Genomic DNA, 17255 nt, shown 5'->3' on the forward strand with positions numbered 1-17255 from the left:
TGAAAAAAAAAAATTAATAATCTTTGGTGAAAAGCAAAAAATATGTTTGCACCTAGTCAAATGATACATCAAAATAACCATAAATGAATATAGAACTGGAAAATGTTGAAAAATTTGCATTTATTTAGCCTACATTCATTCAAAAAAATTTGTACTTTTGGATCATAACATCCGATACTGAAACTTTTTTTTTTTATGAACTTGAAAAAAAGAAAAGACACATTCACAAACAGAAAAAAAACCCACTCGTGTCTTATATGGAATTATTCAGATTGGCTTTTAGAATAAAACCACACATGTCTTGAGTTGTACTTTTAGTGTAATTTCACCAAAAAAAAGTGATTTTGGGGAGAAAATAATATTGTTACAACCTAGATCTCGAATAGATCCAGATCTAGCACTGAAAAATATTGATTTCTAAATAACAGAGCTATGGCAATATGAGTCTAATAGTATCAATATTCTAAAGAAAAGTCTTACATTTCTTTAGTAAGCAAAATAATGATACAATTTGTTGTGTAATTTTCTTGGCTATAACTTGGGCATCGCGATAAAACAAAGTCGTGTAAACTTCTAAATGAGGTTTCAAAACTGAATCAAAACTTCCAATTTTCGGTGGTAGCGCTTGACCTGGAAGTAAACGTTATATTATAATCTTTATTTTAACATGGATATGTGGATTGGAATAAAATCTAAGCTAGAATTCTAGGTGGGTTCTCAAGCTGTCGGAGGCGACTTGCCGTACGGAAGTAACTTGTGCGACGCCACTGCCCATGGTTAAACGAAGCGAATGAGTTAAATGATTCAGAACCCCCGTTAATTTTTTCAAATTCGAAAGTTAAGTGATTCGGAAGTTTTAGGCGACTAAAGTAACGAACAATTTCACAATGTAATAGAGATTAATACATTTGTGCCACAATGCAGTGGTATCAGACATGCGTCAATTTTTTAGCATTTAGAGTTATTGGTATTTATATCTTAAAACAGGTTCATTTGTCTATCTTTCGATTGTTAAAAATCAATCTATCTTGAATAGAAGTCAAGATGTTTTCAATTTTTTGGGTCATGCCACTACCTTCTCCAATGCCACTGTTGAGAAGGACACCCCATGAGAACCACATCGCACTAGATAGATTGAGGGCATCCTCTTCTGTGTCGTCACTCTTAGCCAGTTTGAAGCGACCAAAGGGAGAGAACCTGTCCAGCAGATAGAGCACTAGCGCCACCACATGCACAGAGAGACCCACCAGAATCCACAGTGTGTCTTGGAATGGCTGCAGGAAGGAGGCTAAGCTCGAGTCTTTCTGAGTCTGTAGGCCAACAAAAAGATCTTGGTAGAAACATTTATCATTTACATGAAAATCATGTTTTTACACATCATCATCATCATCATCCCGTGCCAGATCTGCAACAGACATCGATAATCATGGTTCTCCATTCATTCCTACCCTCGGATGCTCTTAAAAAAGCTACGTTTTCCCATTACCCATTTGTTTAGGTTCCTTAAGTAGGTTGCTCTCGGCCTCCCCCTGCCTCGTTTGCCTTCCATTTTGCCAGTGACAGCTAAATATTCAAAACCTTTAGGTCTCTTCAGGTGTCCCAAAAACTGCATTTGTCGTTTCCTGATTGTTTTTAACAGTGAGCGTCCCACGTGGGCTTCATCAAGCACTACCTCATTTTATTTCTCTTCCTTCCACAATATTATCAGCAGTCTCTAAGAAACCACATTTCTGTCTTCGGTGATTGTCCAGCATTCAAAGCCATATATATAGAAGGGTTGACCATACATAGCATTTCAGAACTTTCGTTTTGGTAGTCATTGAGATGTTTCTATTTTTCTTTTTTTTTCACACTGTGAGGTTATTTAGCAAAGTCTCCTCCCATGAACTGCTTGACCTAATGCTCAATGTCTAGGGTCACAGTGGGGTTTTACCTATCTTATAGTTAAATCAAGAAGAAACAGCTGGCTGCGATTGTCATGCTGTGTGAAAACATTGGGGTTCATTATTTATTTTTACTAATTATGCAAGACATGAAACTTTTACAACATTCAACAATCTCTAAAAATATGACTCAGCCAGGAAGAAGGAGAGCCTCTAAATAATGTGCTACCCAAATTAAAAAACAACAGGAATCTGTACCTTAGACCAGAATGATGCTAACTCAGCTAAAGGCATGCCCTCTATAGAAACAGAATCTGCACTACCCATCACAGTGCCCACCACATGTTATAAAGTATAATATTCAGCACAAGTCATGGATGAAAGTCAAATAGCAAAAAGAAAGATCTAATGATATTGGGAGTGACTGCTTTTAGTAAATGAAAAGCAAGATAACACCCAAGCATTATGTTTAAGGTTTTTTAAATTATATCATTTGAAGAGTATAAAAAGGCCAAACCAACACTCTAAAACTTCATCTTTTCTACATTGCAGAATATCTCTCTGAATATAACCAATATTTTGCTGAAATTCTACACCACATCACACTAACTATATATAAAACAAATGCAGAAAAAATTGACTTTGAAATATTATGACAGAATCCCACTTGTTACACATTAAGTAAAAATGCTGCAACCTTTTCAGATAAATAAAGTGACATATCCCACTAACTGAATACAGTACAAATACTTAAAGCTTTTCCATCACACTCCATAAAAACATAAAAAGTACTACCAACCTTTCTGACAAGGATATTCAGCCCCTGATACTTAAATGGTTTGGTGAAGTCGATGTCATTGGCACGTTCTGGGTTAATTGTAAGAGGGGCAACAATCAGGTCAGCCTCCTTAGTCATCAGCTCACCCATCATGCCATTCCAGTACTTCTTGTCAGAGCCATTATGCTGGGAAAAAAGTACATTTGTTGCCTCTTTACTATCATTGCTTAATAGTAGATGCCAATAGTTCTCGTGAGGTAGAAAGTAAAGTTCTGATAAAATTTGTTTTCTTATTGTCAGAAGTATTATCGATAAAAGCAAGAAAAATGGCCAGATTCTCCAAGGGTGGTTCTCCACAGGGGGTGGTTCTTTCACTGGACGAGACTGGCAGCGCTGATCACTTTCTGTTGGCTGGACATTATACGAGAGTGTGATTGCTGATGATAATTTTAATTTAGTTGCGATTAAATAAATATTTATTAATTTGAAGGCGCTCTGAGAGACAATAAGGGTTCACTGGTGTGTTGTTGCACTACAGAGACTCATTCCTTTATCTTCATTTATCACCACCGCTCGAAACTTTTATGTAAATTGCCTTTCATCACGATGTGGAGCTTCTATACATGAGGCCCGCTCAGTGGTGACATCAGCCTCCCTGATGAATTCAGCTTTTGCCCACAAAGCTCAAAGAAGGTTTCTGAATGCCAATTTCTTGGTTACCATGTTCATCCTATTTAAATGTGCATTTTTTCATTCTCTCTTAAAACTGTTTATATCCACAAATTAAACAATGTTACACCTTACCTTTTCAAATGAGCCAAACAGTCCATCCTTGCTCAGATGGATTGTGAAATTAAATTTCACCTTCTCAGCAATCCGAGCCAACATATCCATACAGTACCCCATACAGCAGTTGTCTGGAAACAAGTTTTTTTTTTTTAATGGTTAAAGCACATAAACACATGCTTTCTCTATTTATTGCTTGTAAATTAAAAGCAAGAAAACTCTAATCTCTCCGAGTTCTGGTTTCTTAGTTCTACAGGACCCAAGCACAGGAGCTTCAGCCAAAGCTCCTACATCTAAATCCCTTCATGCTGAGAACAGCATTTTAAATGAAGAAGGATAAAGGTAACTGGTGCTGAGACATGCATTAAGACCTATGTGTGTGTGCCTAAAGAAAGGATGAGTGTGTGCCTAAAGAAAGGTACCAAAAGTCGACAAAGACCATTTTGAGCTACAGGCATATAATGACCAAAAATAACTTTTTCGACCAAAATGTGTTTCCATAAAATAAATTATAGTTCCTCCAATTTTTAACAATGTATTAAAAGAGCTTTCATCGATTTGACTTCGAAGTATTACTCTGAATTATTTGATGGTAGGGTATGTTTAAACTCTTTATCTCTGAGGGGGGTAAACCCAAAAAGCTGGGGCCCATTCTTGGCGCTGAATCTAAAAATGACAAAAACTTCCTTAAATGGGTCATTAAATCGAAACTAGAAAACTTATTTTGATAGTTCTTCATCAACTTAATGAACTTGCGGTATAAGAGACCTGTTTTCGACAATTGCCCGAAAAGTAATTTGATGTCGAAGTCGTCGAAAAGGAATGTGCCCATAATGAAAACTGCTTTTAAAAGGTGTTAAAATCTATTCTTGAAGCATGTTTACTCTTCCCAGCTATGTTGTATCATTGAATTCTAATCATGATATTGATGTCAACTGAATGCTGAATTGGAAATGAATTTTCCATAAATAAATACATAAAAAACAATTGAATCATCGTTTTTTTCAAGTTTGGATGTGTTCTCAACTTAAAAGCTAATTTTCCCAAAATCTGATCTTTATACCCTACCTCGCAAAATGTAGAATATCTCATAAACTACTTGAGATATCTAAAAATATTAAAAAACCACAGTGTTTAACATTGAATGTCCTATTAGGTACAACCCTTAACTCAAAATAAGGTCCAAATCCAACTTTAGGTACCTTTCTTTTGGCACACACACCTATAGTCTTAATATCAGATTAGGATTCCCAAGAATCTTGATGAACCATTCAACATTCAGTAAGACTTGCCACATCATGTGGTAATTATGACTAAAATGGAAACAATAACAGGTTTATTTTACACAAAAACATTAAACAGAATTTTAAATGTCAAAATCACACATTCAGAATTCCTCTTCAAAGAGTGTCACAAAATAGGTTCTGTCTTCTCCAGGCTATTTATATGTCTTACACTTCATAAAACATAACAATACTATAAAATTCAACAGTAAAATGTTCCCTTGTCCCACAAACATTTCAGACTGATAATCTGTGAAAAGCTACCACAAACCAAACCAACTAATTTTTCTCCTTGCTGAAAGCCACTGACCCTGAGAGGCATTTTTGCAGAGGAAAGCATGGACAGCCGGGGCCACAGGTCGGCAGACTCCATCCTTCGGCATGGGCAGAACTTCCACAAATGGCTTTTCCTTCAGAGTCACAATCTGAAACAGTATCAAATATTTGGGGCCGATTAATTTGAAGGTCTGCTATGAAGTTTCTAGTTTAGTTGATGGTCTACTGCTAGAGCAGTCTAACAACCAATATAGTTGAAAGTCTACTGGTTTATAAAGGCTAGGGACTTGTGACAAGGATAGTTTACATTTTCCGTTTTTCGTGTACACCGGCTTGGGACTGTCATTTGCCATATATATATATATAAAAAATTCCTCCCTTGATTTCTCAAAAATAGCCACAACTAGTCACGCCCTGCCGCAACTTACTTGTCAATCATAATCTTTACCTCTGCAACAATTCTTGGACCTAAATAACATCACAAACTGAAGCAATTAACACACCCGCACATCACAATTGTATAAACCCACCACCTTTGGTCTGAATGCCGCCAGCCATGTGATCGCTACCATGCTAAATGCCTACATTGCAGTAGATCATAATCAATCAAGCAGGACTTACGGCAGACTGCTGTAGCGGGGTAGACCTTCAACTATGCTAACACAAAATATTCTCTTTACAAAAAATAATTGTAATAAAAAAATATCTTTAAAAAAAATCATAATATAAAATGACGATGAAGATAATAACTAGCATTAATGTCAATGATGATGATGATAACAACGATAATGATATAATTATAATAATTATACTGGGTCCCCTCTCTTCAACTCTTTCCACTTAAAAAGTGTTAATTTTTAAAAAACAAATATTAATGTCTGAATACGTAAAGGATAGTGAGTTCCCCTTCTGTCCTCCCCTTCTCAACATTTTGTGGTGAGAGAGTGGTCATCTGCACAAACATACCCAGGTATACGCTTTTCATCTCAGCAAAATGTAGACATGACTATAAATTTTTTATTTCGTTTTTAAAAAAATCCTGTCCAATTTGCCCACTATGCTCTAAATGTTCATACCACATATTAATACGGCTCACTTTATCTTTTGTGCTTTATTAAATCAAAATAAAAAAAGGTTCATACAAATACTGTATGATTCACATAAAGTGGCATACATATTTCTTCAAGGACACAGATTGAATAACTTCAAAAGTAACGCATTCATAGAAGAATATCACTTTACTGGAGAATCTGAACTACTTGGGGTGACCAGACTTGTGTGTAAATTACCGTGAGATTTCGGGAAATTTTCTCTCCCTTTGGCTTCTCTTGAGTATTGCCGGGCCATGTTATGTTTCTTCCCATCATTCTCAACCCTAAAACCTGAAAAAATGTACAAATGTTATTCAAATGATCAAAGAAAATATACACAACAATTCAGAGAAAAAGCTAAATGACAACAGTGGAGAAATTTATAAACATTTTGCTTCTTTTACACAGCAGTTTCATCACCAACTCATCTAATCGTCTCTTCTCAGCACACTTCAAACAAGTCTTTTCTACCATCAAACATCTTTTGCAAGCCTTTTTTCTGAAAAGTCATATTAACCTTTTTTTTTATTTCATCAAAGTTATTCACAGAAAAATCTCTTCCCTATTTTCAAATCTCAAACAACAAGATTGTTGTAAAATAATATTAATTGTCTTGAAAAGAAAAATGAATTCATTGAGTAGAGCACCACTGAAGAGAAAAGTCACCTTTTCTTGATGTCCATAAAGCCCTACAGACATAGAGCGTCGATTGCCGTTGATGTTCATGATGTCATACATTGGATTCAGTCGATCTCCCTCAGAGTTGAAGCTCACCTGGCCAGTTTCTCCATTCAGCTGTGTTTTGATAAGCTCACTAGAGGCAAAACAAACATAAATTAAACAAAGTTGGTTATTTCAACACTAGTTCAGCTCTCTAATTTGGCTTTGAAATGAAAAAGTAAGGGATGGGGTGGAGGAGGGGGGGAGACTTCATAGGTCTTTACCATGAACAAGACAAAAACCTTCTCTCATTTTACTTGGTCCCTGTTCATCTCATATTTTCAATATTTTGTGATGTTGTATACTTTGAGCATCAATATCCTTTCATCAGGTACTAGGATCGGAGTTGCAAGTGTTGTATACCAATTATTTCAGATTTATAACAAATACGTCATTTTCATTTGCCTTTTAAGTCTGAGTTAATATTCATTTTCATAACTTTCAGCTTGTCAGAACCGTCCCTTAAATAAAAAATCAGATCTAGAAAAGTGACAGAAAAACTTTTACTAAAAGTGTTGCTGGAGATTTAACTGGTCTTTTTTTTTTTCTTTCTATGATAATGTCAATTTTCTGTATGACCTTTTCCTTTCCTCTTACTCTACTTTTCTGAACTCAAAAGATATGAATAATTCATCACATAATACAATTAACAATAGTTCTTGTACACTTTCTCTCCAGCTCAAAAGACATGAATAATTCATCACATAATACAATTAACAATAGTTCTTGTACACTTTCTCTCCAGCTCAAAAGACATGAATAATTCATCACATAGTAGGCCCACAATTAACTTTAATTCTTGTACACTTTCTCTCCAGCTCAAAAGACATGAATAATTCATCACATAGTAGGCCCACAATTAACTTTAATTCTTGTACACTTTCTCTCCAGCTCAAAAGACATGAATAATTCATCACATAATACAATTAACAATAGTTCTTGTACACTTTCTCTCCAGCTCAAAAGACATGAATAATTCATCACATAGTAGGCCTACAATTTACTGGAATTCTTGTACACTTTCTCTCCAGCTCAAAAGATACGAACAATTCATCACAAAGTACAATTAACTTTCATACTTGTACACTTTCTCCCCATCTGTCCAGCTGTCAATATCCTTGCATTCTGTGGGAGGGTTGGAAATGTTCTCAGTGTCCAGCAGACTCCAAAAAGCATGGCCTATCACCTGTACCGCATCCTTGATGTGATTTACTTCATTTGTCCCATTGACAAGATGAACACCCAAGAATCCTAGTAGGAGATATGCAATCACATAATTCATCAGTTTGTTTTTTTGTCACGGCAGTCCTCACATATGAGTCCCTGCCGGTCAATATCAGTCATATGAAGGAAATTTCAAAACTGAGTTAACATTATTTTAAAAAACTATCACCTTTTCCCTACAATTTAAAACAAGAATAAAGTAAATATGACCATATTTGACGAAAATACAGAACTTTTAATTGTGCGAGGTAAGGAAACATGAAAAGGAGAAAATGGCCTACGAAGTTGAGCAATATGTTTCCATAGCAATGGGGGTCCTAGAATTGAGATAGCGACTTGAAATTTATAGTCGATTATAGTCGTTTTAAAAAATCTTAAATGAAGCAAAAGACATCAAACTTTCAATAGATCCAAAAACCAAAAATTTCATGGAAAGCTACTTTTTTGCCTTTCGAGCCTCGTAGCTGACAATACCACACTGCGTCTTACGATTGATATTGACCGGGGGAGACATATATGTGCAATTTTCCTTCCTTTTCTCCACTTCCAACAACTAATACTTACACTGACCTATAAAATAAAATACGTAAAGAGTTTGTATTCAATGCACTGTGCCTGTATTTCTGTCTGTACAGTTGACCAAATATAAGACAACCCAGTCGTCTCAATCATTATGTCCATGTTGGATGTAATCAGGAAACCACTTAATAATAATTCATCTATATTGGCTCATTAACAAAAAATCTGAACCTTAATGGATCTCCCAAAGCCAGATGGGTACATTTTGATCAAAGGAAAGCTGTGATTTAACCAAAACTGTTAACTCTTCGTGCTTCTATTTTTATCCCGCAAGCGGTTAGCACAACTAGTCGTGCTGGTACTTTCAGTAGTAGTATGTTACTTTATTCAACACCGGAAAGGGTACTCTAAAACTTTGGCACTGCAGGATGTTCTACATTTACTGTTTTATTAGAATACAATTAACAATAGTTCTTGTACACTTTCTCTCCAGCTCAAAAGACATGAATTATTCATCACATAGTAGGCCTACAATTAACTTTAATTCTTGTACACTTTCTCTCCAGCTCAAAAGACATGAATTATTCATCACATAGTAGGCCCACAATTAACTTTAATTCTTGTACACTTTCTCTCCAGCTCAAAAGATTATGAACAATTCATCACAAAGTATTAAAATACGTGCCGTTTGTGAAATTTTTCTTTGTCTAAAGCGTTTTTGTTTTTTAAAATTAAATTCCGAGGTCGTTAAGACCTGCATGTGCTCATTTCCTTCAGCGCGTGCAAATATGGCTGCCACAATGTTGAACCGCTGTTGCTGAATCTAATCAACATATTAGACAGTTTTTGAACAGTATTTACATTGAATCTGATGCAGAAGATGAAATTCCAATACCTGTAATTGAGGAGAGGAATATCATCAACAGAGAGCCGATTACACAGGAAGGTTGGATTTGTGTTTCTTCACCACCCTTAGTTCAGCCTTTCACAGGAGAATCAAAGGTAAAACTAGACCTCGGTCCTGAACCACAACCGTTTGATTTTTTCAAATATTTCATTGATGATCAAACAATTGCTCAGTGGTGTGAACAGACAAATCTTTATGCACAGCAAAAGGGTGATGTCACATTTGACTAGCCACCTAATTCCAGATTGCACAGCTGGTATGATGTTACACCAGCCAAGCTGAGAGTGTATTTGACTTTAGTTATGGCAACAGGACATGTGAAAAAAGATGATGTTGACCAGTATTGGTCTTCAGATCCTATTTGTGCAACTGATTTTTTCCCTCAGCACATGGCACTGTGTAGATTTGAAACTATTTCATCACATTTTCTTCTTGTGGACAACAAGGACGACAAAGATGAGGACCCCCTTGTTCAAAGTAAGACCTTTCCTTACTCACCTCAGGCAAAAGTCTCTGGATGCATATCAACCTTCCCAAAATCTTAGTTTTGATGAAGGCACATGTGCCTACAAGGGACGTCTATGATTTTAAGTTTACAACTCCCAAAAGCCGTCAAAATTTGGCACCGAAATCTATGAGGTATGCGAATCAGAATCAGGATACATCCTTGGCATGAACGTTTATACAGGTGGGCCAGCAGAAGAATATTTTCATGAGCTTGTTGATATTTCAGGGGACTGCAACACCACCACAAAATTGTAGTGTCCTAGATACGGTTATCACACCAAGTACGGTATTAGTATTTCAAGTCGGTGTTACCCGCCTGTGTGTTATGCAATGTAGGTCAATTAAACAAAGAGGTCTCAGAACACCCGTTCATGGATCTCGCATGTGTTTTTCTTATTGTGCTAGCCCCTTCAACATAACAAAAATTAGTAGTCGGATAATTGGCATATTGTGGTCTACTGCACCAAGGTCATCATGTTTACCTCGGCAACTATTACGGTTCACCCGAGCTGTTCCAAGAGCTACATTTTCTTAGCACCGGGGCTTACAGAACTGTAAGAAAAATCCGCAAAGGGATGCCTTACACCCTGAAAAATGCTGCCCAAATCAAGCTAACTGAAGGCCAAACCATATTCAGGCAACATGAAAATATGCTGGCAATACGCCACAGAGACAAGCAAGATGTGCATATTCTCACAACGATACATGACGCCACAGATGAGACCCTGAACAAGCGCGACAAACAAGGAGTCGCAATAAAAAACCCAGAAGCTATTGTTCAGTATGTGAAGAACATGGGAGGTGTTGGTTTGAGTGACCAGCTGCTCAAAATTTATTCATGCATGAGGCGCTCCGTGAAGTGATTGAAGAAATTCTTTACTCATTTGTTTTGCAGTATGTTGTGTAATTCTTACATTTTATACCAAAAAAGTGTTTTGAACCCAGTGGATCAATTTGAATTCAAAAGACAAATTGTGAAACAACTTATTTTAGCTGCACCAGGCAACCCTGGCTCATCAAGCAGTGGGAGAATATTTACGGAGGTCCCTTACAGGCTGAACAAAAACTTTTCCCACTTCCCCAAATTGTGCACTCCGAAGCCAGGAGAAAAGCGACTAAAACCAGTGAGGGATTGTGTTGTGTGTAATGTTCTGAAAGGTAGCACAGAGGGCGCAAAACAGTCACAAACTACTTATGAAAGTAAACATTGCCAGGTTCCTCTGTGTATTCCTGCGTGCTTTGAGGCCTACCACACCAAGGTGGTAACAAACCCAAAAGTTAGACACTTTTGGAATCAACAAATAAAAAAGTGAGTAGCTACATTTTTTACATTCTATTTTTCTACACATATCACTTGTGTAATCAATTCTGATTACTTCATTGGTTGTTTGTGTCTGTACCTTCTCAGGTTACCTTTTAATGGATGTTTTTCTGACCTACCTTAGTTTATGAAAATCTTAGAAAAATATTTCGCTGCCAGGGGAACTTCCTGGTTACATTCTATCTGCCACCTGAAGAGTTAATATACATCTTCAATATTGTAAAGAAATTTTACTGCAACATCCATGAAGCTTTCCATCACCCATACTGCTCTCCAAGAAGCTGTTAACACAACAGAAAAACCATTAAGTTCACAGATTGTTCATGTCTTTAAAAAAACACAGATTCTCATTTTTAGATGTGAACTGCATACATACAATTTTTTGTATTTGATTTTCGTTAAAGAGTTATCCATTAAAAAATAATTTACACAAGCATTTGAGTAAATGCATTGCATTTTACTTTGTAGAAGGAAAGTCTTTGAAAAGCACTCACCAACAGGAATATTATAGGCATCGAATGCTTGTTCTGACACAATCCATGCCCACCCCTCCCCTGTCATGCCCAACACATCAGCATCTCTGTAAATCACCTCAGCATCTTCAGTACTGCAATTCATAAACAAAGAACAAAGTTTAAAAGTTTATCTATTGCTGTTTAACAGATTTTTTAAAGAAAAAAAGAAGTGCATATTCTAACCCTCTTTTAGTGACCAATAGAACTCCACCTGCAACATTTTAAAAAATACTAAAGTAATTCAAACAAAGTACATAACTAAAGACACTTTTCAGATAACCCCCTCTTACCTTACGAATAACTTTTGATCCATATGGCTAAGGCTGGGCTAACACAAATACGACTCACCCTCACCATGGGTTATTTCAATGAAGGGATAATAAAATTTCTTTTTCAAGTCAATCCCCTCTCCCAATTGTGGGAAGTGTCCAAAATAAAAAGCTATTGTATACTTTCATACATGAGAATTCAAGTTTCATGAAGTGAAGACTGCAAGGAATCCGCACATCATACCTTTCACATACAAAATGGATGCAGTGATCCACATACAAAATCAACTAAAACTTCTCTTCCATTCATGATGTAATTTTTTTTGGGCAGTTGAAACCATTTGAACAAAATTTATTTTTAACCCTGTGAATCATTTGGAGTTATGGAAATAAACAGCTTTACAAAAGGTGTAGATAACATTGTAGTGGCAATTACATATCACCGGAAAGGTAACTAACTGTTCGTGTTCATTGATTTAACAAAAGCAATCAAATGGAAAAAATGAAACAAGATTTAGACCCTTTTTGAATTTTAGGTATATCTATATTATGTCAAATTGTGTTTCCCTGAAGTTACCGATATATCAGCAATACATCTGAGAAAGTTAACCTGACAAAAAGACAATGTTGCCTCATCTTATTTTGTGCAAACAGGAAACTTACGAGGCTGACAGCAGAATAACTCTGGAGGTGTGCTTGAGAATCGGTGCCAGAACGGAAGTGTAATTCTTTTCCCCAGGCGCATACTTCACGGAAGGCTCAATCTGAACATAAAGCAAAACGAAAATAGAGAGATAAGAAACTGATTTATAAAAATACGCCTTAGCCCTTTCAAAATTTCTGTGAAGTTCATAAAAAATCATTTTGATAAGCACTTTAATTTTCAAATGGGATTAAATTTCAAATAAAATTTTAACACCACTTGTGGCTTATTTTATTTCTCATTTTACAGTAATCGCTAAGATTTTTTTGGGATGATTTATTAAAAAAACATTTGATAGCCCCCTTTTTTAGAGTTACAGAAGCTTTTATATGTTATGGGGGCTGATTGCTAAAATCCCTGAGCACGTTAATTTGCCAGCAAATACCACAACTGAACAAATGAAATAAAGTCATTTCAATCTACAATAATTACCCTAATGTTATGTTCCTCTGCCAGTGTCTGAAATCGACTCAGTACTGATCTGCCTTCCTCATCAGCACTGTACACAAATATGACCTTATGCCAGGTCAGGTTGACCAGCAACTCCAACCACACATCAGCTTGATGGGCAAAAGGAGGCACAGTCCGCAAAAACATCTTGTGCACATTCTGAAACCAAAACATGCAAAGTAAAAGAATCATATAACTGTTAAAACAAATACAATTTTTGTAGTGTACGAAAGCATTCTTGTAGACACTTGTGAACATTCAAGATTTAAAAATATACAAAGAAGGAGAATCCATAAAGTACCTGTTAACACTACGTACTATGCAAAGGTTTCAGTCAACTTTTTACTCTAACACATGTGTCTCACAATCAGGGGCGAAGGCTGACTTGTTTGACAGGGTAATCAAAGTGAAATGGGACCAGATAGGGCCTGTAGATATCACACAAGAATCTTACTCGAGGCGGCGACTCTGAGTTGTGAATGAAAACAAATCCGGAATTCATATTGTATGTTCAACCGCCAAAATAATCGGGAAAGTATCTTATTAAATATCAGTTCCCACTAAAATTAAACTTAACTTTAGATGTGAATACATAAACATAAAGCAAAGAAGCAGAGATGTCAGTACTAGATCTATATGTTATAGATCTACCAGTGAGTCTAACTCTTTGGTAGAACATGACAATTATTATTTTTTAAATTTCACATTTGGCCGTTTTTGTTAGCCTTTCGCGGCCAGGAGCTGGTGTCATAATCGAGGTCACGATCTGATTATAGGACGGTAAAAAGTCGAGGAAAAAAAACAAGCACAAGCAGCAGTCAAGAGATTATTAAGAGTTAGTTCCCCTCACATTTGTGAGGTAGACTCGACCAGTGTTAGTTAGCTTACTTAATCAGGGCTGGTGATTGATTTTAACTGTGGCCCCAAAGGGGTGAACAGGGTATATGTGGCAATGAAACAGCTTTGACTGCCATGCACATGTTCCCTTCAACTCTATTCCAGCCTCACTTTATTTGTTGATTACGAACGTCTTTTGACATTTAATTTATGAGGTTTACGTTTAAGGATGAATTTGACAGCGACAATGTTTCAAAATTAGAAAGGGAAGCAGTGATTATTTGATTATATAGACGCTTCGCCCCTGCTCACAATCACAGTTCCATTGCTTTTAATGCAAAGTACCGTGCTATAGTTGTAAATGGAAGATAGTTCTAAAGCACCTGAAAGCATGCTGTAAAGCATGGATATGCCCTATATAAATGCTATTTATCATTATGAAATGAGCAAAATGAGTAACCCCAAAATTTCATTCTTCCCTCTGTACAGCAGAGTCAAACTCATTATTTTTCTGGTGACAGGGATCATATAGTACATCCATCAATCACTGAGGCACAGAAATTTACAAACTTGACCTGCCACAAGAAAGCTCAAGGCTCCCATCCAAATGGCAAAAAATCTATTGCTCCTCCTGCCTCGACTACTTCCTCTCAGCCATGTGCCTAGAGGGAAGACTATGTATTGGAAAAAGGCATATCATGCCAACAAAGAACAAATGCGTACTTTTGAAATAGACAGATAAACAAGGACATGTTTGTCTATTTGTTTGAGTAAAAAGAGCACACATGATATAAAAAATGTTTGCTCAAAGGACAATGTAATTTCTAGTACGTCAGTCAGTCTTGTACGGCTGCATGTCATTGTGTCATCATTGTTATGTACAAGTAATATTTTTCATAATTGCTAACATCAATAAGTTTTCAACATATATTTCATATATGCAAGATTCATTTAGAAACAAAATGCGCCTTTATTGATCTGTGTATCTCATAGTGCAAATTTGTTCTTTGTAGGCATGATTTTACCTTTTCCCAGTATGTTTTGTCATCACTGTTATGTACGAGTACTGTTTCTCATAATTAGCAACGTAATTGTGATTGTCTACTGTCTTTGATATGACCTGATATCTGTTTCAAAGCAAAAGAAACCTCTCCTGGGTTTTTTTTTAATTCTTAAAGTGTGCATTTCTCTCTGGAGGTATGACTTTGTCTTTTCCTGTACATTGTGTCATCATTGTTATGTACAAGTCATGTTTGTCATCACTGTTATGCACAAGTCAGCCCCATTAATTGTGTGCTTTTGCCTCATATTAGTTAAAAAATTGTTTTACACATGTGTTTTTCTGGTGCTGAGGCTTTGATAACTGTATTTGTACAGCCTTTCACTATTGTGATGTGTTGTCAATGATAATGTCCAATGTGTATCCTTTCTTGTACATAACAATGATGACATGTTCTGTGCACTGCGTCATTGTTACAATGCTTGCCATTCATATTACCATTATGAATGGAGTTCATAGTGTACAAAGTCTTTGATTACTAAACAAATGGAATTTAAAGTCTATAATTTGCCTTGCTGCTTATCTGTTTTTGTCATCACTGTTACATACAAGAAATACAGTGGTTGCCAAACCAATAGACCCATATCTCCAAAACCCTACATCTCCTTGCTCTGATACTCTAGGAATATGAGCTCTAAATGTCAATCTGAGACTGACAGAAAAGGGAGTCAAATTGGTAAGAAAAAAATTCTGGAACCACCGAGTCTCAAGAGAGTCTCACGTTTTGGCAATTGCTCATATATAGTAGAAATTGTACTAGACAGCCACCTATTGTCAAGGAGAACAGTGATGGTGTGAGACAGGTGATGTCTTGGATGGTGTCTTTATAATGTGGAAAAAATGCAAGGTGGGGGGGGAAAGTGGTTGTCATAGGCAATTGAACATTTTGAACAGGAGGATTAGGGGGGGGGAGTAGTTGTTTGTACAGGTGATTGTCTAAGACACGTGGCCATTCTAACAAATTCGACTGTATCTATGAATAAAGTTCCGAGCTCCAAAGAAAGAAAAATGTCTTATGGATGCTGAGACTGACCTGCTAACCCTCTTAAAACAATTCAAAAGTCAAAAATAAAAACAATAGAACAATTTTAAATATCACATACTACATCAGAAAAAGCTGAGTCTCTGGCAGAGATCCCAACAACAGGAATGTTGTAGTAGCCGCAGGTGTACGACACAGAGATGGGCGAGTGGTCAGTGGAATTGGGATGAGAAGCCACCACTGTGTACACATGCTGAGCTAGGAGTTTGTCACAGATGTCAAGTGCTGATCGGATCGGATTACTGTCCATTAGAATTGTTGTAGAGTTGAAGAGAATGCGCGACTTGAGGTGCCGTCTGTTAAGAGCGTTCACTGCCTGCTTGAACTCAAACTCCATTTTCTCAGAACTGAGCGAAGCACCGATGGTGATAACCTGTTGGCATGGCAAAGTTTTTTGTTTGTATTAAAAATATTGTAGTAATGACAATTAATACTATTTCTTCAGATGTGAACATTTATTATTTCTGTTAGTATCCTATAAAATTGAAAACTAAAACATTGAGAGGAAAAGACTTATATTTTCTCTCAGAGAGTATATTAATTGGTCCAAAGACTATTTAAATCTGGGTACAAATAACCAAAAACTAGGACAATATTATAATAGCACAAGTAAAAGAAGCATACATATTGTAATAGCCTGACAACAGAAAAAAAAAATCATCTCTCATCAACAATGAGAGAAACAAAGGCGGACGTAAACATAAACAAATAACTCAGACTCGCTAAGATAAACTGACAGATAGTTCAATCTGCTGGACGTGAGAAAGAAGTTTGGCAGTTTAGTTGTAAATACACAAACAAAATAAAAAGACAAAACATTTTTATAAATGAAATTCAGAGTTGCCTTGGCAGCATTCTTTAATATCGTTACCAGTGGCGGTGGGTGGACCAAGATTTGGGTGTGGCTTAGGTTTCTTCCACTTCTTTACCACCAAATAGCAAGCAATAAGAACAAAACAGTGATGATTCTTCTATACTCACGGCGAGTCACGGCATTTTGAGAACCATTCAAACGAGAAGAGTCACCTTTGTCTTCCATCTCTTTGTTCTTAGTTAAATTTAAGCTCTTCTGGGTGGTGGGGAC

General features: G+C 36.4%; 1 protein-coding gene across 1 annotated transcript in view; it reads right to left on the bottom strand.

The window, feature by feature from the left end:
- LOC100533321 (NMDA-type glutamate receptor) overlaps positions 1 to 17255 on the bottom strand; it is a gene marked incomplete at both ends in the record, with an annotated part of 34495 nt that overhangs the window by 15917 nt on the left and 1323 nt on the right. Inside the window, 11 exon segments of the mRNA NM_001204482.1 lie at positions 1076 to 1310; positions 2683 to 2847; positions 3466 to 3578; positions 5041 to 5155; positions 6296 to 6388; positions 6764 to 6911; positions 7897 to 8068; positions 11790 to 11902; positions 12743 to 12843; positions 13215 to 13391; positions 16233 to 16544. Coding sequence (NP_001191411.1) covers positions 1076 to 1310; positions 2683 to 2847; positions 3466 to 3578; positions 5041 to 5155; positions 6296 to 6388; positions 6764 to 6911; positions 7897 to 8068; positions 11790 to 11902; positions 12743 to 12843; positions 13215 to 13391; positions 16233 to 16544 — 1744 coding nt within the window.

This window comes from Aplysia californica, unplaced genomic scaffold (assembly GCF_000002075.1).
Source record: "Aplysia californica isolate F4 #8 unplaced genomic scaffold, AplCal3.0 scaffold00019, whole genome shotgun sequence".
NCBI classification, from domain to species: domain Eukaryota; kingdom Metazoa; phylum Mollusca; class Gastropoda; order Aplysiida; family Aplysiidae; genus Aplysia; species Aplysia californica.